The following is a 22,690-nucleotide window of genomic DNA, read 5'->3' as shown; positions in this document are numbered from 1 at the left end:
TCTGGTTTAGAATCAGAAACACTTATTTTCAACATAGTTCTTAGTGTCTTAACAACTAAAATGAAGCACACTGATCGTCCTTTAAAGTTACTGTCCAAGAGTCCTCCAGCAGTCCATTTAGGTAAGAAAATATATGCTGTTGTGCTTCTCACAGGGTTCCTACACATTAGTCAGATTTCATACTTTTACTTTCTTTTGTCCTCAGTGTGAGCTAATTTGTCGTCTTTTTGTAGAGTGTAAATATGCAAGTTCAGTTTGGACTAAAGGTAGGTATTTCTAAAGTGCTCAGATTTGAAAAATGGAAGCTGGAAAAAAAAAGATGGCTGGATGGATGGATGCATGAACAGATGAAACACTCAGTTTGGGAATACAAATATATTTCCAAACTCTGTTATCTTTCCCATACTTGTCCAGACTTGGAAAATAGTTTTCCCACACGCAGTGTAGGAACCCTGAACTCAGAGAATACATGGAATCTTCCCATTCAGTTGGGTTTTAGTCCAAGTACAAAAACCCCCCACACCCAGTGGGGCGAAGGGCATGTGGAGGATGGATGGGTGTTTGTGTTTCACAAAAAAGAATACATCTTCAGTGGCTGGAAGATCAACGGACTGCCGGTGACGTGATTAGTGGAGGGAAAGGCAGGCATGCGTGACACAAAGCCAGACACAGCAACCACTGAGAGTGAGACATGCGAGTGTTCGTCTGAGACACACGCAAGACACGTAAATAAGGATGACAGCAAAGAAACACAAGAAAAGCAAACTGGAAGTTCATTATTTGAAAGGAGAGAACTAATGCTCTGTTTCTAATTTAGTATCAATTTTAGGATAATATTTTTCTGAAGACTTTCATTGGATGTAATTTTTATTACAAGCAGTATTTCATATGACCTCTTATTAGTATAGTATAGATTATTAGACGTTTTTTCCCATTTTTCTGTTAAAGCTGCTAAAGCCTTATTCCCTTTGGTTCAAGACTGTCCAGCTTTTCAAAGAACTGAGATAATGAAACTGTATTTGTTTTACTTTATACAACACTTTTTTTCTCCCCTCCTCTTTTGTGGGCTCTAGTGTCCTTATATGAAAGTAACACTTTTTAAGCTTTAATCTTCTTTGTTCGTTTCTTTCTGCGTAAGACAAGCTTCAAATCCTATTTATGGCTCACCAATATTCTTGAGGATTGTCTATCTGGGTCAGGACACAGAAAATGTCTTATTTATTGTGTGTCATTACATACCCTGCAAAAGTAAAACTTTGTTGAAAAGAGAGTAAGGAGGCTACATGATTCATAGGCTAAATAAATGGCAGAATTTTGGAACAACTGTTCATTTCATGTAAGCCATTCATTGTCTACAGACATCTAGGGATTGGAAAACTGCTGAAAACTACAAACCAAGTTGAATACCAATAAGCCACTCTTGTATTAGCATTTGTTCTGCTCACCGATTAGTTTTGCTAGCATAGTAACACAAGCTAGCAATGTGTTGGGCTGTAGCTTCCTTTTTACCACAGTAAAAATAACTAAAAATGATTATACAGTCAGCAGACATCTGGTTTAGATTGGAAAACTGCTGAAAATTACAAACCAACCAATAAGCCATCAAAAATTAGCAATTGTTAAGTGACTGGACTTGCTAGCATACCAACACAATCTAGCAATATGTTGGGCTGTAGCTTTCTTTTTACCACAGTATAGAGATTAGAAATAATGTTGTAGTCTGCAGGCTGCAGGCAAACTGCTGTAAATTACAAACCAAGTTGAATATCAATAATCCATCAGTAATAGTAAAGAAACTAGCAATAAGTTTACATATAAATTAGATAACTGACAGAGTAAGACTCAACTTACCCTAATCCAATTTACCCTTTATAATTTCTTAAAGACAGTTTCATTTAATCCACAGGGCATCCATGTTGAATTTCAATTTAGGTTTGTTAATTTTTTTGTTGTTAAAAGTGAGTTTGGGAGGCATGACGACATTTAAACTTCTGAGTTAATCCTTACCAAATTAGTATTTTAAATGGTTTAAGATTGAACTGTCTAGTAAATACATGACAGTCATTCTCCACTGGAACTCAACAGAACATGTTCAGTCATGGTTTACTAGGTTTTCAAGCTTTTTTTTTTTTTAAACTCCAGATTTATGCTTGCAATGAAAATACACTGGTTTTTAAAAGGTTGCATCCTTAAAGAGTTAGTTTTCTGGGCTTATTTCACCAGTAAGTTTTGTTAGTATTGCAAATGTACAAGTAGTGCCTATTGAGACTCACACATCGTCTTTTGAAGGGTATGAACTTGCCCTCCACCTCAACCCAGCGGGTGTTGAGCTGGAGTTGGTGAGGCTCCACTAGATTGGCGGCTCCAGCCTGTGAGAGCTGATTGGCTAAGCCCTGCACCTCCTTAAGCTCCTCCTTCTTCTTGTCGAACTCTGAGCCAATTTCCTATTGGACAGAATCAACCGAAAGGTCACTGGCTGGGACCCGGTTAGGTTAAGCACAAAGAGGCATGTGGATGTGCTCAAAAAAAAAAAAAAAAAAGACCAAAACACACATTTACGCACAAACACTGACTCACAAAGCGACATTACAGAATTGAAAAATAAAACCTTTGTAGAAAAAGGAAGTACATTTATTTAGCCACTAGCACAAACTCACAACACATTAAGTAAAAGGAGAAAATATCATGTTTGCCAGCATCAAACATAAATAGAAATGTAATATAGATCCAGAAAGATGGATAATTATCGATTAAAAACAAAAACACTGCCTTAAGTCTTTATTTGCACAAAGAAAGTACAATCGCTGGCCAGTACAGATCGGGGATAAGTGCTGAATGAGCGGCTCAACAGAAGCAAGAGGCTGTATGGACAGGTCTGAAGAACAGATAGATGGCCAGACACACAGACAGACATTGGAGAAATCTCAGTTGTGGAAATGACAGGTGAGTCTACGGCAAGCGGGTAACACTTCTGCTTAGTGAAATGTCATAGTGATCGTCTGAAAGGGAAAGACACATATACAGAGTCAGATGAAGGAAGGCGCTGGAAAACAGGTTAAGTCCAAGCTTTGTCTCTCACATAGACCCCGGGTTTGATTTAAAAACATTTTAAGCTGATTTAACAGCAAAGCAACTTAAAGACATTGTTGTGAACGGCATGGGCCTGATTTATGAGAAAAATCAATCAGTTGTGAGAAAAATAATGGCATGCAGTATATAAACTTTCCTAAATAAAAAGTGGATCGAAACTATTTGAATCAGCCAAATTAGATTCTCATGCTATGGTAACTTTCTGTACAGAATCTGAAATAAGAATTTATCAAAGTAACTAACTGGTTTGACTTAAAAGAAACCAGAAAAAATGATCTCATTAGAAAAAATTTTAAAGAGTATTTAATTCTGAGTTAATTTTTTCTCATGGCTGTCGCTGTACAAAGACTTCATCACAAAGTTGAAAAAGAGTAGAATGGAGAGAAACAGGAAAAGAAAACAGTTCTATACTTTTGATAGATTAGCAAGAAAATGTTAAAGAAATGTGGGATAGGACATAGGAAGAAGAGTTAGAAAAAGAACCAAAATCAAGGTGAAGCTTTATGATAAAAGAAAAATGTTGAAAAGAACAAAAATCTACAAAGGGTACAAGTGTGTGTATGGTTCTGAACATGCTTTCACCTTGACCCGCTCTCCCTCGGGTGGGTCAGGAAGTTGGTCCACGCTGCGCTGGATGTCGTCCAGCCAGGCCATGAGGTCATGGGATTTCCTTCTGTATTGGTACCACTGGGGAGCGATGGCCAGAGCCTTTCTATTCCTCAGGATACGCAGGTCCTAAACACACACACAGGAAAACACCAGCCTTTTCATTAGGAACAGTTTTATACAACTCTGGCCTCAGAAATGTGTCTTTACAATGAAAAACTACAAGTCAACCACCTGAAAGACATTTAATTGAAATGCCTCTCAGAGGTTTGCAACAACAGAGTTTTTTCCCGAAGCCTTTTCTGAAAGAGTCATTTGTCAGTGGCACCAACCTCAAGGGTCCCTTCTACTTTTATTAGAGCTGTCACGCTAACCATCAATAAACTTGAGGAAATGCCTTCAGTTTAAGGCAAACTTTAATGGTCATCGATACGGGGCTACAGCAACAGATCAGACTCAAAGACCAAGAGTTAATGGGGCCTTTGGTCCAAGTCAACCGCTTTGGTAAACACTAGCAATTCTTGACGGTTGATTTTATTTACAGGCAGCCATCTGCTCCTGCAAGCAATCCTCATAGCTTAGCATTTTCTCTTAAGTTGTAGCCTTCAAAATGGGGAATTCTTTTATATACAGCCTAGGTTCTAGAATATACCAACCAGGTATATTCTAGAACGTTTCAGGCACTTGTCGTGAAATCTTATGGAACTATTACTATTATTTTCTCAAATCTTATTAGGTAGTTTCCTGGATTTAAGAGGTTACTTTCCAGAAATTGCTGGGGCTAGAAAAGGTCTGAAGATTGGAATTTGTTAATTGGAGAAAAGTTCTGGATTGCATTTGTTATGTTCCAGACAAGTATCCTCTAGTTATGAGAATGTAATCTCCATGAAAGTATCTTTGCAGTTCAGGAAAGTATGTTGTAAGTTCTGAAATTGGATCTCAAGTTCTAGAAAAGCAACTTCTCGGTTTGAGGGAAAAATCCTGCTAAGATTTAAAAAAATAACTTTATTAATTTAAAAAAGTACCTGCTAAGTTACGAAGAGTAATTGAGTTCTGGTACGGTAGCCTCTAAGTTCTGGGAAGGAACCGGAAGGTATTACTGGACAGTTAAAGGTTCTGGTAAATCACAGCTAATCCAAAATTCCAGTAATTATACCCTGTAAGTACTGGGACTGAACCTTTTAAGTTCTATCTCAAACTCTAAATTCCAGTAAATTCACTTCTAAGTTCAGAGAAAGATCCGGCAAGTTCTATGAAAGATCCATGCAAGATACTTCATAATTTTGACAAGTACTTGGTCAATTCTGAAAATCAATCTCTAATTGCAGGCAAAGTACAGGTGGTATCACATGTTTTAAGGTGTATCTTACCTTTACAGTATTGTATTTGTTGTTGAGCTGGCTGTGTTTCTGTCTTATGTGCTCTCGCTTGTCTCGATCTGGGGCTCTCTTTTGCAGGTTCTCCCCTTTCAACAGCAACTCTTGCACGGCGCCCTCTTCACAATTCTACACACAAACACATGTTGCCTTTAACGTGAACATACAACACATTGGCAGTGGTTGAAAGTGGCAGAAAGGAACCTTGTCCTCTTGGAAGTCCTCCTCCTTTAGGTTCTCTCCCTGTTTGGCTTCCTCCTCCAGCAGTTCAAGCCAGACCCGTACTTCGCTGTGGTACTGTTCAAGCTCCCTGGCTGATGCTGCCGTCTGTAGACGCAGATGTAGCGAGTTTGAAGTAAATTCAATTGATATGAACATTGCTGGGAATCTTTAAGGGCAGTGGTGCTTTTTAAAGGACAGTGCAATAGTCCGTACCAAACCAGAGGTGATCCGTTGAGAGATGATGTCGAACCTCTGGTTGAGCTGCTCCATTCTGGGTCCTACTTGGGCCTGGCAGTTCTCTCCTCTGGTGGACATGAGCTCCTGTGCCAGTTCTCTAACTTCCTCCATCTTCCCTTTGGTCAGCTCCAGCTCAGCACGCAACACCTGCAGGAGGCAAACAGCCGGTCACCCTTCCACACAAGACATTAGCTGGTCACAGAAATGACTTCCACTTTAGTACATGCTGTCATTGCCTGAACAAGCTCTACAACGGCATCAACCCAATTTCATAGTTAATGTTCAGGAAACACCTAGACTTTCTTCACAGCTATCAAACCTCTGGTCTTAAAGTTCTTGATGATTCAATAAAAGGCTGATTTGGATCTAGTTTTGTTAGCAGCAAATATCCCTTGCTAGGTGGCAAAAACGCCATCTAGTGATACAAAGAAGCAATGACAGAATGGATTGCCTTGGAGGTAACCATGGTCACCAATCCCCTTCAATTCAATCATCTTCCCAACTTTCCCCTGAGTTAATATTAAGATCATTAAAATGATCCTCCCAGGTCATTTTCTAGTAGAAAGTGCAAATGAGTGTTTTTTGTGGTTACTGCAATTTTCAGTAATCTTTACTACTTATGTAATTAGCTGCATTTTAGCTGATCACTTTTCATAACCCACGCTCAATACAAATGTCCCAAATTCGAAGATAAGGTGGTAGGATTTATAAAAACAAGACTTCTTTCAGTCCCAAAAGTTTTCCAAGACTACGTATGACATAAAGAAGGAGGTGTAGGATGGGTGGGGGCGGGATTTAAAGATTACAACCTTCAGCACAGCATCATTGGGACCCTGATTGTCTATTTCGTCCATCTTTCTCTCTGCTCCGTCAATCCATTCATTCACTTCCTTAATCTCTCCGTCTAACTTTTGCATCTGCTGCTGGTAATCCTGAAAAGATGAAAACCAGAAAGAAATATGGAAACTTTTGACTTGCTCGTCAGTCCTGCAAAAATAATGATAATAACATTGTGGATTATGTGTTTTATTTCTGACCAGCAGCAAGTTGAGCCATTCCTCTGCTCTGGATGTGACAGCAATCCAGTTGCAGTGCAACAAGCTGACTTTGTCGTCCACTAAGCCTCCGTTGCCCTTCAGCACTGCCTTCAGCGCCTCTGCAAGGTCCACCACCGCCTGCAGCTGGGGCTGATGCCTCTCGATGTCACTGTGGACGGACTGAGAGGACAAGATGAAGGAAAGAGTCAGCGTCCATTTTTATTTCCGTAACGCTGCTCCGCGTCTGGCGTACCTGCGCCCAGGCAACCTCAGCCTCCAGGTCACCAGGCATGCCCTCCACGGCAGAGCGCCTGGTAAGCTCGGCATCGGTAGCAGCGAGCCACTCCGTCAGCCCGTTCAACTCCTTACGCAACTTCCTGGACAACTTCAGACTCTTCTCCAGCTCCAGTTTGCTCTCAGTCACCTGAAAAGTCAGCAAAAAAGGGACAATATTGACCAGAGTGAAGTTGCGACGTCGCTCAGGTGCAACGTTATTCTTCAGAGTTCCTGGATTGTGTGTCTCTTTGAAATGGCGTGTGCAGACCTGCGATCCCAGCTGGTTGTAGAGCAGTTTCAGGGCGGTCACCTTGTCGTCCAGCTCTTTGGGTTGCTCCGTCTGTTGCCTCTGGACAATCTGTCTCCCTGTTTTAATCACTGTCTCCACCTCCCCCTTCACTTCGCTCAGGGTCTTGTACAGTTTCTGTTCCAGCAAAACAAAATGAGCTGAAGACAGCCTCTCGGTCAGCTCGCCGATCCGTCCAGGTCGCTACCCACCATGCACTGGTCCAGCTGCGACTGCACCACGTCCTGCTCCACACTGCGGATGTCCAGCAACCCCACCTGGCTTTTGACCCCGGCCAGCACGCGCTCGCACTCGGCCAGGCGGGAGTCAAAGTTGGCCGGCTTCTGGAAGAGGCGGAACTTGGTCCAGACGTCGCCGAGCATTTTCTAGGAAAACACACAGGGACAGCATGTGTATGAAACCAAACGCACCTTTTAAACCAATGCAACTGCAACTTTGATTATTTTTTTACATTATATGACTCCGAATATGATTTGCGACATGTTTGTAATTTTACAAAACAACAAGCTGGAATGAAATTACGGGATGACGAACGCATGGACTTATGAGACTGTAGTTCATTAAGTGTTTTCAAAAAACAATGAGGAAGGAAATATTTGATTTAACTTCAGATTTTGCTGGCTTTGGATTGTTTTATCTCATTTTATGTTTCTGTTTAAGAATTTTTATCAGTCTTATTTACAAAATATTCATTAATATATAGATCTAGCACTAGAACTACCAAAGATTCCCAAAATGGGAATCTTCGTCCAGGTACCAGACAGGGGCCAGTTTGGTCCTGTCCCTAGAGCTACCAAAGAGGGGCCAGTTTGGCCCTCCAAGAGAGGGTGTGAAGAGGCGCCTTTGTTATGTAAATAAGGCCATTACTATCCTGTTCCAAGGACAATCGGCGTGAAAGTTGATGTAGTGAGTTTGGCTCTCCTCCCCCCTGCTCATCTACAGGGATGCTAATTGCTAATGCTTTTTCTGTGCAATCCTTTCTGTGGTATCGGCTGCTTCAACCCAAATGCAGTATATTTCAAGTCCCATGCATAGTTTCTCTTTGCATGGTAATTCTTACAACAAATCCTGATGTTGTTTTCTAAGTTTTGTCCCTCTAGTATCTTGTCTTGACTCTCAATTTTCTTTTTTAAACAACATGTTAACCAGTTTAATAGCAGATGCGCTCTAAAACTTTGTATATTTTGCATCCTTTGTTTACGGCTTTTTTTTTTTTTTGCAAACTTTACAACAAAATTAAATGTCTTTTCTTAGTGGTTAAATTATCAGCTAATAAACTGTTCATGATCTACTGCATACGTTTTGTTAGGTCAGTTGTTAACCTAACAAGCAACAACAACTGCATCATTTAATTGATTTTAAATGTGTACTATAGGCAGAAATGTCTGTCCACTAGCCTATATTAATTATTTAGTAATAAGCTGTTGTAGTGACTGGTGGATGGTTATGGTCTTTTCTATAATTTCTTCTCTGAAATTGCAATAGAGGACTGGGGTTTCACAGCACACTATGGTGAAAAGTCAATTTAATGATGTTGATGAAAGGATGTTAGCTGCCATCTTCCAGGTGTGTTCAGTTGGAATCAGAGAGTAATTAGCAGGAAAACTAAGAGTACTTGTTCCATGCAGGTCATCTACATCCTTTCAACAATTGTCAATGTCTAAGCCTATCACACTGCATGCATCCTCACCCCCGTCTGTTGACTGCCTCTTCAGCTGTTGGTTTTGTAGGTTTAAATACTCAACAAGCTGTCGATCTTTTACACAGCATCAATGTTATTCTTATCTCTATAAAAAACACAGAAATAACCCCCGGCATTTATGACATGGAACCATAAAGAAATCGAAAAGCAAACTCTGGTCTACCTAATAACCAGGGTTATTAGGTGTGGTTTGAATGCATAAGTATGTGCCAAGCAAAGTGAATACCATTCCAAAAGCAAAACGTGAATTGTAGGTCAAAGCATTCTGGATAAATAAACCAAAGCAAATGTGCATGTCTTGCACTAGCGGGAGGAATTGCTGGTAGTCTTTTGCCAAAGATAAAAATGAAGTCATACAACTGCTAAAATCTGACGTGACTCTGTTTTTGTTTACATGTCATGATAATCATTACATTCAAAATTGTAACATCTGTTACATTTTAAGTTGATAAGATATGCTTTCACACTGCATTGTGTTAAACAAATGAAACCCCATTAGCAACTTGTTTATCCTCTTGCCTGTGAAAATGCTGCACTAAGAATCACTGAAGGAAATGACAGAACAAAATCTGAACAAGACACTAAGCACAACTTGATTACTAAAAATGTAAGCAAAAGTGGGGTGGCCTCAGATTTTAGCTGTTGTTGGATGTTTATTTTGTCTTTGGGTAAATGTGAAAAAACAAACACTGTTCAACAAAATCTGCTCAGCATGAGTCGGGGATGAGGCATCAAACTATGGAGAATGTTGTTTTTCACACAAGTACCCTCTGCTGTAGTGCGTTTCCTGCTTTTGGAGCGGTCTCAGGACCACTTGGCATTCACGTATACATTCAAACCGCACTACAGTTCACTTCAGCTGAACCGAGACCTAGGCTTTTAGGAGGACCAGAGTTCACTTCTTTGGTCCGCATTAGAGTTTGAGTACACATTCACACCTCCCTAAATCAACCAAATTTTCTAGGCAAATGAAAAAGAGTATTAACGTGGGCTAAAGAGGGCTGGTGTGAATTTACCCCAATTCTCCTGAAACTTTGGGAACCTGTGGCAGATGTGTGCAAATCCACTCTCAATATCTTGTACATCACATGCCAATGTGTTATAAGTGGGAAAGGAAATGCAATTTTTTTCAACTTGTGGAGAAGATGAGCTATCTTATGCTGAAGATTGCTGTGTATTTTATCCAATTCACTTGTGAAAACAAAATCACAAATGCATTGAACAAAGATACATTTCAAACATTTTTCATGTACAATATCAGTAAATACAAAGTTACACAGAAGCAGCACAGCGGTGTGGTAATTACCAATGTCTCCTTGGAAAAAAAGATCTCCAGTTTGAATCGTAGCCTTGGATTTATTCTGTAGAGTTTGCGTTCTCTCGTGCCCTAGTGTTTGGACTTCCTCTAGCAGTGCTAAAGCATAAATATTAATAATATTCAAAATACCTTGTTTTAGTACATCTAAGTAGCCATCTTGGTGTGTTTCTGTGTTAGCCCTGTGTTGAACTTTAAATTCTCCCTAAGATACATTCTGCCTATCATCGACAGATAACTGTATCCAGTTTTTGGGCCTGAATAAGATGTAAGCTGGTACAGTAAAAATGTCAGAAGAACATTTCTGAATTGCTTGGGTAAAGGTATTGGTCTCTGTAACTCAATTCCATCAGGGTTGATAAAAATGTAAATGCAATAAAGAACCTTGGATTTGATGAAAATGTTTACATTAAACACTTTGGTGAGCACACTTGAGTCTATGAAACACAAAATTCTGCCTTTTTCACATGCAAATGGTAAAAATTGAGTAAAAAATCTTAAAAATAAATCATCTTCTATTCCATTTACATAATTATCCACTGAAATGTTTTAAAATTAAGAGAAACAGTGCAATTGCACGTCTGTTTGCAGTCATTTTTATATGTATAAAATGTGAGCATACGCCTAAATGTTGAATTGGGGAGTGGGGAGAAGGTGACTTTAACTGCTGTGTATTGAGCGTGAAAGTTGATGTAGTGAGTTTGGCTCTCCTCCCCCCTGCTCATCTACAGGGATGCTAATTAGACCATTCAGAGTCGTCAGTTTGGCCACATTTGGATGCTAATAACCCAGTTTGGCCCTCTCTCGGTAGCTCTAGGAAGATACCCAATTTGGCCCCTCTTGGTAGAGATAGGAATTTCTCAAAATCCTGGTAGTCCTAGTGCTAGACGCCTTGCCTCAGTTATACTGATTATGTCACATAACATTTACCAGTTTACAGTTTAATTTTCCTCTGTTCTGCTCACATAAACCGTGTTTTAATGTGGCTAAAGTTCCACCTAGCTGCTCTCATTAACATATTTTTCAGAGTTTGAAATGTTCATTAAAAGTTTGTCCATTCAGATTGTATTTTCATTTCTGTTCACTCTTAAAGCATGACGAGTTAGGCGCTTCTCTGGACTAAAATCGTGATTCTAAACAGCCTAGCTAACAAAATATTCACTAAACAGTTCACTGCATAGAGAGATAACCATTTTATAATTACAATAATAATAACTATAATAATATATTTTATTTATAATACGTTTTACGTCTTGAGAATAATGGTAAATAAATAACAGGTCTCCGTCAGATCTACTTCAGTGTAGCAGCCAAAACCACAAATTCACACAACAGTCACCGCGTGCTCACCTTTTAGGGAACTAGATTTTACCCTGAATGTTTCAAACGTTCAATCTTTCATTCTCTTCCAAAAAGATTGAGGTTTAATGACAGGACTCAGCTCAAGTTGAGGTTGGACCAAAACCAAACATCATTAAATTCCAACCATCCATCCATTTTCTGTTCACCCTTGTCCCTAATGGGGTCGGGAGGGTTGCTGCTATCTCCAGCTACGTTCCAGGCGAGAGGCGGGGTACACCCTGGACAGGTCGCCAGTCTGTCGCAGGGCAACACAAAGACATTCAGGACAAACAACCATTCACACACACACACACTCACCCCTAGGGAGAATTTAGAGAGACCAATTAACCTAACAGTCATGTTTTTGGACTGTGGGAGGAAGCCGGAGTACCCGGAGAGAACCCATGCATGCACAGGGAGAACATGCAAACTCCATGCAGAAAGACCCCGGCCGGGAATCGAACCCAGGACCTTCTTGCTGCAAGGCAACAGTGCTACCAACTGCGCCACTGTGCAGCCCTCTTCATTATTAAATTCCAAAGTTAAATTTCCCTGGAAAGTGAACCAGCCTCCAGCAGCATTTCTTTCAGGCTTGCCTTGCGTTTAGCTATAGCTTCATCTAATTTTCTACCAACTCTGTCCAGCTTCTCTGTCCCTGCAGAAGAAAAACATTCCCACACCAAGATGCTGCCAAACTAAAACCTCTCAGGTCTTCACAGAAAAGCTGCAATTACACTAAGACTAAACTGGACTGCTTACATCTGAATAAAGTCAATTGTAGTGGAATGTAGTGGGAAATGCAAATGAACCCACATTTTATTTGCTAAAAAAAAGTCAAAATCATGAAACTGTATCATTCTTCTGCATAATTATCCTCTTATTGGGATCTATCATAGAAAATCCCAATAAAATCTAGTGAAGCTGTTGATGTAAGATGAAAAAATTAATAAAAATTCAAGGACAGATAGAATAAAGTTGATGCCAAAATCATTTTGCAAATACTTTAGAGAAAAATTTACTTCACATAAATGTAATTATTTGTTTGTGTTTACCTGAGTTAGGTCTATCTGTCCCACGATCCGGTGTGAAGGATCCTTATCCTGGTTCTTCTTCCTCATGTCTGCCAGAGCCACTTCATGGCCGTTCAACTCTGTCTGGATTTTCTGTCACACACATAAACTCATCCATAGTAACAAGGTAAAAACCAGTCAAAGTCCGTTCTAATGCATGTGAAGGCACTTGAGTTTAAATAGCTTGACTGACCACCAGAGGGCAGAATACACTCAGGGATATGGAACGGTGAAACCCTTACACTTTAACCCATGAATAAACATTTGATTTCTTCACATTCAACCTCCTTCTTTACAAGATACAAGTTGCTCAGAAACCAGACTCCCGTTTGCTAAATGAATTCAGTCGTTTCTCCTCTTCCTCGCTGAGTGTTTGTGTGAGTGACTGAAATGTCATCCTGGCACGCGCTCTCCCGCTCTGTCACTTCGCCACGGCTGCTGCAGGTCATTACTCCATGATCTATTGTCTGATTAGTTCAGACGGTGTGTGTGTGTGTGTGTGTGTGTGTGTGTGTGTATGTGTGTGTGTGAGAGGGGAGGAAGAGAGGGGCAAGAAGCAGATGTTGGGAGAAAACACAATGAGGCAGGGGCAGTGTATCCTCATCAGCTGCAGCTTTAATTAGGACCTTGGAGTGGGAACGGAGAATTTCCCAGCTTCTCCCCGGGTCCTCAGGGAAAACTCACGTTTGAAGGGTGCCAAGCAACGATTGAGCCTGGTTCTTTGAATATTTCTGGAAAACCTTAAAACATTAGGAGCTAGAAAAACAAAAGAATTAAATAAAAAAATAAAAACAAAAATGTATTGACCGCCCTTTTCTCCTTTCATTTCACCTTGCGCATTACAAAACACAGAAGCTGACCTTGAACATTGATACTGATGCACAGACATGGCCGCTTTAATATTCTGATCAGGACTGTGGAAAAATGCCTTCATGTTACTTTAGATTAACTTAAATCATATGTCAATCCCACACACTGAGCTGTCCAAATGTAAGAATTAGAACATTTAAAACAGTAATAAACTGCTAATGCATGCAAATACATAGCAAGCTATGGTTGAAAGTAAATCAATAGAATGTCACCTTGTTCCCACTTTACTGGGAATTTTTTAGTGCAGGTCTCACACCATGAATTAGGAATCCACTGGTTCTGGAGAGTGATACTTAAATTCCCTTACCTCTGGAAAATATTTCTAAAAAGTAGAATCTATATTTTTTTAAGGTTATCTAATGTAGATGCAGAAAAAAGAAGTTCTACTTGTACATGCCGAGTCAGTGAAGGGCTTCCTCAACATGTAATTGATTGTTGCAAAATAAAAGTGCTCACACTTTCAGAATATATGTTAAAAGCATATGAGATTCATATATATATATATATATATATATATATATATATATATATATATATATATATATATATTAGATTGAAATATGTTAAAATTTAATTTAGATTTAAAAAACCAACACCGTTGGCTCCGGCCTGCCAATTTTAGACTTTAGTAGAGGGAGAGAAAAGTTGAAAGAAAAGTACCAAAAGAAGATTAAGTTGAATGCATTTTTAGTTCAAGCCTAATTTTAACATATATTGCAGCTGAATTACAGTAACATAGCTAATTTATATAGTTTGGTCGTCATTTTGAAAATAACTGGAAAAGACTTTGGTTCCCTCCTTTCGGGGTTCCCCCATGTCGTAACCCCACAATTTACAACAAGTTATTTGGACACAGGCGTGAGTATGTGGTGGTGATGGGAAACAGGAAGAAGTGGGGGTACAACATGGCTACCTGTGCCTCCTGTGGTATCTGCTGGGCATCGATGTGGTCGGCCAGGTAGGCGGTGAGGTGGCGGTCCGTGTTCGCCAGAGACTCCTGGATTTGTCGGAGCGTCTTGTCGTTCTCCTGGGCCCACTGCAAACTCTGCTCCAGCTCCTTCCGCCTAAGCGCCGCCTGGGGAGAGAGAGAGCTCACATCACACACCGTCAACACACACCAGCGATTTGACGCAGAAGGCGACCAGCAGAAAGACACAAACAGTATTTTTGAAATTGTAAAAGCAAATAAGTCCTGAAAAGAGTATTACATCCAAGTCAAATTTTACAAATAATGCCACAACTTATGAAAAACTGGTAGAATAAATTTTTTTGATCACCGTTTCATGACCTAAAAATCCAGCCAGAAGAAAGTTGGTGTCATACTTTTTGCCAGAATTGGGTTGTAAACTACTTACATTTACTTGAGTAGCGTTTTGGAAAACAAATGTGCTTTTAAGTGTATTTTTCCTCCAGTGTACTTTTTACTTGAGTAATTTTATTATAAGGCATTGCTATTCTTACTTGAGTAAGGTTTCTGGATACTCTACCCACTGTGAGTAACTTCACTGAATGAAAGACAAACATGTTTTAACCAAAGAAAATTTAAAAAATCACCAGACACAGAAGCACACCTGCAGTTTCTGTTAATATTGATTGAAATAGTTAATTTTGCCTTATTTTGTTATTTTTGCAATCATGTTAATTTTGGTCTTAAAAATACCAAAATTTCAACATAACTTGAAATATTTTGGTCCATCTGATGATGTAATTTTAAATGCTTGATGTTTTGTTACTCAGTACTTGAGTTGCCTTTTTACAAAATACTTTTTCACTCTTAAATAATTTCTTGGATTGTTACTTTTTACTTTTACTTCTGTCAAAATATGGTGAAGTAGTACTTCTCTTAATTGAGTACAATTTTTGGGAACTCTACCCACCTTTGCTTTTTGCAGTACGTGAATAAAAAGCTATTGCTACCAACTACAAAGTTCATTTCAGAAACAAAGGAAGCCAAAAGGAAATAAGTCATAAAATCAATTCATTTTTCTTTCATGGGTTTCTAAAATCCAACATTTAGCTCAAGTACTTTTTCTTTTGCTGGAAGCAAGAAAATAAGATAAAACACCGTAATACATTGTGAAGACGTTATCGCTACAATCAGATTTGCTCACACTCAGAAAGAATAAAGTGCAGATATATAAACGTTTAATCCGTTACCACGTTTAATCTGTTACCAGAAAGACTTTAGCCTTTCTTCAGACACAACGCCTCACTATTATTTAGCTCAACCATTGAAAACACACACAACCCTCCTCCAAACCATCTGAATTGTACCCTCTTGAAGTCCGGACTCCGAGGTATCTCCCTCATGTTGTCTCCTGGTGCGAAACCTCAAGCCTGACGGTCTTCAGATGGCGACTGGTGTCATCGTCCAGGACCTACCGGTCATTCCTTTGCCTGGTCTCCCCGGTCACCGACCGTCTATGAGATTAGCTTGTACACGCACCAATTACCTCATAGGAAATCTCAGAGTCGGAGTGTGTGTGCTTGGTTTCAGGTGAGCATGCTAATCTTACACAGAGGGATAATAGATCCAAGTATAGCCTCGAGCCCCTTGTGCTTTGCACGGTGTTTTCCTAATATAAGATTTGAATGTATCCCAGAGGATACGTCACCATAAAAGGGTTTGAGGGAGACAGCGGGTCGTTATTTTCTCCAGGAAGTGCGGTTGGTAAAATAGGACCAGCATGCTTCTCCCATTGCGAAGAATTGGGAGAAGACAACGGGGTGAATTTAGCAGCCAGAAAAGAAATGGGTGATTTTAGGAAACCCAGACGGGCTTTGAGGGATTTTGAACGACTTTTCAGGAATGCATTAAAAATGTGTTTGATTCAATGATGGTAAAAATTAAAGCAGAAATAAAGGGTTAGAAAGGACACCAAGGGAGGACAGACCCTTTATAATGCCGTAAAACATAACCACACGGACATAGGTACGAAATAAAAGCAAATTGTGTAGACGTATAATCCCTCTAAGGGAGACACAGCAGGGTTTATCAGTTTTCAAGGAGAACTTTAATCTGGTTCTATTGTTAGAGGAGAATCAACACGGTGGCAGTGTGCCCATTTGGGTAGCACGCTCATGTGTCTCCTACTGCTGGCCCTAAGAGAGAGCAATGTTGCTGCACTCAGTGACGGCAAGTTCTGGAAGACTTTTCTATTGTTTGCAGAAATCCTCGTTTTCTTTTGGCCGTGAGGGAAGATTAGCATCACTGAAGGAAACAAAAGGCGGTTTTAGGGCCATGTGGTGTTTGAAATGTACAATTCCCGTGATTATAGATGAGTTTAATATGATTATGAATAGTTGATTTAAATCATTCCCTTAAACATAATTGGGTAACTATGACAAACAACATTTTAACTGTATAAAATTCTCCGTCTAGCAATCAAATCTGCAATTTTTCATGTTTTTCAAGAATGCGATACACCAACAGGGGACGAGAAAGCCAAACAGATGCCAGAACACAAGTTTTTACATGTTTGTTGATTTTACTAGTAAAATAAACCAGTAGAAAGACGGAAAGAAGGAAGTATCTAGAAGTCTGAGAATGTGTCAGGTTGTAGACATTGGTGCTATAACCAACTGCTGTTGGTTATGGATTATTAATACAGAGAAAGCACAGGCAGAGAGATGGATTCTATCTTACCCTCGCCATGAGTTTGTCCCATCGGGTGTTGAATGCATCCAGTTTCTGCTGAATCAGTTCGTCCAGAACCCCTCCGTCCATCAGAGTCTGGGCCAGTTCTCGGATCTGGTTCCTGTTGTCCTCTGGGTGTTGCAGAAGAACCTCAAGGCTCTGTAGGTTTGAAGTCCAAAAGTTTTTCTTTACTGCTATAGACTCAAAGATATTCTTTTCAACAGCAGCATATAAAGACATTCTGAAGGTAGGTCTTTGCTTGTAGCATTTGTAGATCCTTTGCATTGGAACGGAAATGTTTTGAAGGTTGTTTCCAGTTCAGACAAACAGATAGGTTGAACATTTGCCGCTGTCGGACCGCCGGCTTTGACGTGACACTAATATTTAGTTTTGTTCCTGAAAGGTTGCAGTTGTACCGGCAGCTTTTTTTCTTTAAAGCCTTCTTTAGGATCACCCACAAGAGAATGGCTTATGTGAAGGCATGTTATGTGAATATGGTGTTTTCTTCTGTGTTGTCTTGAATTGACACAGAAGTAGAATTCCAAAACAACAAAAATCACATTTTGGCAAAAATAAAAAATGGTAGCATCAGCTATCACCCTTGTTGTATTTGAGGGGCAACTACATACCCACAAGCTTGTGGCGTAATTAGATCATGTGGAGTAAGAAAATGTGAATCAAAAATGACCTGTTTTAGGAGCCTAAGGTTAAAATTTTGATTTATGAAACTTGGACGAGGTAAAAAACTTCAACATTTAGATTTGGTTTCCCAGAAATGTAAAAATTTCTTCTTGTCTGATTCCAAAGAAGCCAACACTGGGCGGTCCGGTCTCATGAGCTGGATGCACTGCTACATCCCTAACTTATAATCGACTGGAATTAGAGTAGAGAGTCGGCTCATTTTCTGTGTTTCCATGTCAATGTTATGGTGCGTTCACACCAAACGCGTTTTGAGCGTTTAGCGTGTCTGGTTTACATTCAAAGTCTATGTGGAAGCGAGTCAAGGGAATGTCAGATACGTCAAAATCACTCTAGCCATTGTTTCCGTTGACGGCCTATTTGTCATACGTGTTGCACTCGTTGATGCATCAAACGCTCAAAATGCTCCAAACGCTTCGAATCGTGCCGCGCTAGCTGCTCAAAACGTGCCGTGACGAGCCGTCCACGCACCTCCACATAGACTTTGAATGAAAACCAGATGCGTAAAACATGTCTGCTGTGAACGCACCAATCAGAACTGGGGTTACATCTTGTCTGTATCTTTGTGACTCTTTGGAAATACTTCTGTCTAGGTCTAGTAAATACATCCTAGAAACTCCCACAATGTAAAGGAATGAGATTATATTGTATCCTCCCGATTGTCTGACAATTATTTCTTTTTAGCTTAAGTTTATTGTTTTGATTGCATTTCTGTAAGTGCAATCAAAACAATAAAGTGAGATTATACCAGTGAGATCCGACTGGTATAATCAAACACTCAGAGGCTGATGACATCAGTCTTACTCTCTTCTTGAGAGTCAACAAACATGTTGGTGAAAGAAAACAATAGTTGTGCTCATAACAGCGCTCTTAATGAAACCTAACATGTGCCACTACCTTTAAAAAATGATGGAAGTTGGAGAAAACGAACACTTGGGAATTACTACAGGTCCAAATTAAATCCAAGCCTTTAGGCACAACAATAAACAGCCAGATGTCTGAGGCTGTTTTCTAACCACACGAAGGGCCAGTAAAGAGAGTTTAAAAGAGTTGGTTGATGGGATGCAGAAGCTTTGCAGAGGTCAATTAGTAGTTACCCATAAATTCTTTGTTCACTGGTTAATTAGATGCTGAGTAAGCAGTTGGTCTGCACCAAGCTAAAGCGCAGTAGAGAATCCCGTCACTATGTTGTCTAAATGAAGTCGATCCCACCAGACTTCCTTTTTCCTCGTTTTCATTCCATATATGGGTTCTTAAAGGATTATTCCTCACTGGCAGGGATAATCTGCTTTCTTGGGGATTTCCCTGTCAAGACTCTGGCATGCTAAACAGTTTTTTTTTTGTGAAGTAACTATGGTAACATATGTTTTCAACTGGGTGCGGCCAAAGAGTCGACAGCTCAACCCGCAGATTTTGAAAGAAATCGAAGACGACGCATCGTTTCCTCCTACTTCACGGCTTTGTGTTGAAAGAAAAAAACAAATCTGAAAGGGGTGTGCAGACTTTTACAATAAACTTTAGGTTTCCAATTGTTTCAACTGCAGAAACAAACAACAAAACAATGGATTTGATCTACTACAACGTGCAAAATGCTAACAGGTATTTATCCCCATCTTTAGATCAATTTTCCGCAGCAGAGACACTCTTCTGGGATTGTTGGAGGCACAGATTAGGATGGGATGTGTGAGCCACATAGAAATGACATCAGCGCACACCATCCACACCAGGGCATTAAGGTGTCTCTGCCAGTAATAAGCCCCGGGTCACCAGTGACCTGATAAAGTTGATGAGCAAGAGGAAGACGTCCTTCAGAGAGATGGAACTGAGCAATCTGATGGCGGTCTGGAAACAGCTCATGACCTGAATCTGCTTCCAAACAGGCTCAAGTAAGGACTCAGTATTCTCAAACCTCCAGTGATATCAACACAACATATAGCAAGTCGTCTAAATGCCACTGACATGACAGGCCCATAAAACCAGACTGACTTTTTCAGTTTGAGATTTGTCTCAAAATCGAAAGAGAACAAAAGAAAAATCAAAGTCATTGTTCCGTCTGAAGACTGGACTTTAATTGTATGTCCACAGGTGAAAACACACCTAAAATTTCTCACCAATCTTGACATCAATATCCAATATGGCTGCCACATTTTCAAAAGTTTTTTATTACTGTGATAATAGCCTATTGTTCTGTTAATTTATGTCTTTATTATGCATTGTCCAGGCACACAATGCTATTTTATAGCACAATCAAGGTAACTATGATAACATACTGTAGGTATACTATGCATTTTACATGTAGCATGTAAAACTGCTACATATCTCAAATATGACTTAAAAGAAATTTGGATTTGTAATTTAACGGGCCTCTGTCTCTTTAAGAAACTCCTGCTCCATTTGAAACCCCGCCTCCAGGGAGTCGTCACCACACGGCTCCTCTATTAACCCTTTAACAACATTTTTACCAGCTTTACTCTGTGAAGTTCCACCAGATGTTTGCTAATAGATGTTTGCTAATTGCTGCTGGCTAGTCTGAAGGAGCTGAGTGGAGAGCTGAATGGTTGCCATGGGAGATGAAAGGATTTCTCAAACAAGGAAACACTCCAGGTACGTTTTTGATGAGGGAATAATATTTTTAACATAATGTAAAGCTAAAAAAGTTGATTTTATGACATACTGCCCCTTCAATTTAATCCCCAATCCTAAAAATTGTTGGAATGTATATTCAAAGCACTTTTCAAAACAGCAAAGTTAATGTGGGGGTGATGATGTTCTCAGACTCAAGTTGGAGCTTCAGAGGTAAATGGACCACAGCATTAAAAGGCCAAAAGCATTCGTCTACATATTAGTGCAACTTATTTATACATTTGTGACACGTAGTTTTAGACATAACTCAGCTGCCTGAATCTTTGCAACTAAATGATTTACAACTTTCCCCTGGAGCCCAGGGATGAACATACCTTCATCTGTAACATATGTAACCTCAGGATGTGAAATTTTTACTTTTTATCCGCCTCCAAGCCCCCAGTTCATTTAAACTGTCGTTTCTGATTCTGCTGTGAAAATGGATGTTGCTGGTTATCACTAAGTGTATGCAGAACCTGGAGACCTTGAGCTCTGATTAATGCCAGGCAGATTTTCTCTCTCCATTACCGACACGGACAGCAGTTTAGCTGAGAATTTCAGATTGTTGAATCGTTTTGAATGGATACGCCGTCTCTGTGGCGACGAGGAATTTCATGCCAAGACTCTTGACATGGTTACGATGAATTTTAAAATTTTATTTTTTATCTGTTTGAGGACGGTGGAGGCATTTCTGAGGCTTCAAGTGAAAAACATCTCCTTGGTTAAGTTGAGGGTTTGTCCCATTTAATCATCTGGGCTTATTGAGTGTTTTGAAAATCTTCTCTTTTCTTTTCAAGAAAATTACCAACAGAAACACCTGGATTCAGGCTTTTTGCAACATGGGTCAAAATCTATTGTGAGCTGAAACAAAAATAATTTACAAAACAACTGAGTATCACAAAGAATTTATATAATAACCTTTTGCACAATAAATAAAAAAAAAAAAAGCTAATGTTCGACTTGCACAAGCAGTTAGTGTGAGGTCTGGTAATACTTACATCCAGCGCCTCCTGCAGCTTCTCCGCTCCCCCCTGCAGGTTTTCCACGTCGTCCAGTTTCTGCTCCAGCTGGTCCAGGAAGGCGTTCTCCTGCTCCAGGTAGGACAGCAGCTCGCACCAGCATGCCCACACCTCCTGTGGAAACCACACAGACACGCACAGAAAGTCAGGAGACGTGGAACGGAAATGAAAACGCTGCTCGACATCTGCGTGTTTGACCAAATTTCGTCTGGAAACGAGCTAAAGTTCTAGTTTTCCCATCTGTTTTACCCGACGACCAGTGACGCGAGTAACGCGTTACTTAGTAATAGCTTACAATTAAGTTTTGGCAAAAGATCAATGTAATTTTCACAGCGTTGTTGTTAGCAGCTGCTGAAAGTAACTAAAAAAGTTATTTTTAATGTAACTTAGTTACTTTCCTAATCAAGTAGTCAGTAATCTAACTGAGTTACTTTTTCAAGGAGTAATCAGTAATCCGATTAAAGTTACTTTTTCAAAGTAACTATACCATCACTGCCGACGACAAACATGCAGTTCCTGTTAACAAACCTGAGCTTCTTCCAACTTGTGAAAGTCAAGAGGTTTGAGGGAAACAAAAAGTATAGATTTTTAAAAATTATTTTCTGATGTCTGGTTTCAACTGTAAACAACACTTAATTTAAAGGGATTCAAATTCAAAGAGAGTGCACTGTGCAGTTTGAATATCAACCACTTTCAAGAACCTTTTACAAAAATCAAGCATTTTCAAGGATTTCAAGCACCCTAATTTATGTCGTTTTCATCTGAATTGCATTCTGACTATATAAAAAATTTTCTAAATCAAAATTCGCCAATAATCTGTCAAGTAGACGAGGGTAGATGATGTACCTCTAGAGTTTTACATTTTCCATCCAGGCGGCTACACAAACGCTGGTAGTTGGCTGTTAGTATGTCCAGCTCCGAGCGCAATGCATCGTGGGCAGTGGGCGGGGCCTTGCCGATGAAACTGTTGACGCTGTCCGTCAGGAGTTTGACCTTTTGCTCCTTGGAGTGGACCTCCTCCTGCGCCCTCTGAGAAGTGGAGGGAAAAATATAAATATGAAAACATTTTCACAAAAGCAAGGCCCTTTTCTAAACTAACACGTATATAATATATCCATACAGATTTACTTCCCAGTGGGGTTCGAAGCAGAAAAAGAGAACAAATAAAGGAGAGTAGGAGTATAAAGTATGACTGAAATTAAGGAGATATAATCAGATTTTTTTTTAACTTTTGCGCTCAGCAGGGTGAGACATTTCTTCTGCC

General features: G+C 39.8%; 1 protein-coding gene across 10 annotated transcripts in view; it reads right to left on the bottom strand.

Annotated features, from left to right (window-relative positions):
- dmd (dystrophin) overlaps positions 1-22,690 on the bottom strand; it is a 222,473-nt gene that overhangs the window by 53,133 nt on the left and 146,650 nt on the right. For 9 of the 10 annotated variants that reach the window (XM_028010153.1, XM_028010151.1, XM_028010152.1 and 6 more), the window contains 15 exons: positions 22,273-22,455; positions 21,406-21,540; positions 17,096-17,245; positions 14,363-14,524; positions 12,562-12,672; positions 7,343-7,516; positions 7,113-7,268; positions 6,822-6,992; positions 6,569-6,748; positions 6,341-6,463; positions 5,508-5,678; positions 5,277-5,399; positions 5,067-5,201; positions 3,673-3,825; positions 2,274-2,444 (listed from right to left, as the gene is read on the bottom strand). In XM_028010153.1, coding sequence (XP_027865954.1) covers positions 2,274-2,444; positions 3,673-3,825; positions 5,067-5,201; positions 5,277-5,399; positions 5,508-5,678; positions 6,341-6,463; positions 6,569-6,748; positions 6,822-6,992; positions 7,113-7,268; positions 7,343-7,516; positions 12,562-12,672; positions 14,363-14,524; positions 17,096-17,245; positions 21,406-21,540; positions 22,273-22,455 — 2,298 coding nt within the window. The remainder of the gene's footprint in view (positions 1-2,273; positions 2,445-3,672; positions 3,826-5,066; positions 5,202-5,276; positions 5,400-5,507; positions 5,679-6,340; positions 6,464-6,568; positions 6,749-6,821; positions 6,993-7,112; positions 7,269-7,342; positions 7,517-12,561; positions 12,673-14,362; positions 14,525-17,095; positions 17,246-21,405; positions 21,541-22,272; positions 22,456-22,690) is intronic. The other variant, XM_028010155.1, reaches the window with a different exon arrangement.

The sequence above is a fragment of the Xiphophorus couchianus genome, chromosome 24 (assembly GCF_001444195.1).
Source record: "Xiphophorus couchianus chromosome 24, X_couchianus-1.0, whole genome shotgun sequence".
Taxonomy (NCBI): domain Eukaryota; kingdom Metazoa; phylum Chordata; class Actinopteri; order Cyprinodontiformes; family Poeciliidae; genus Xiphophorus; species Xiphophorus couchianus.
The sequence above is the reverse complement of the archived record's forward strand: the minus strand, read 5'-3'. Positions and strand labels throughout refer to the sequence as shown.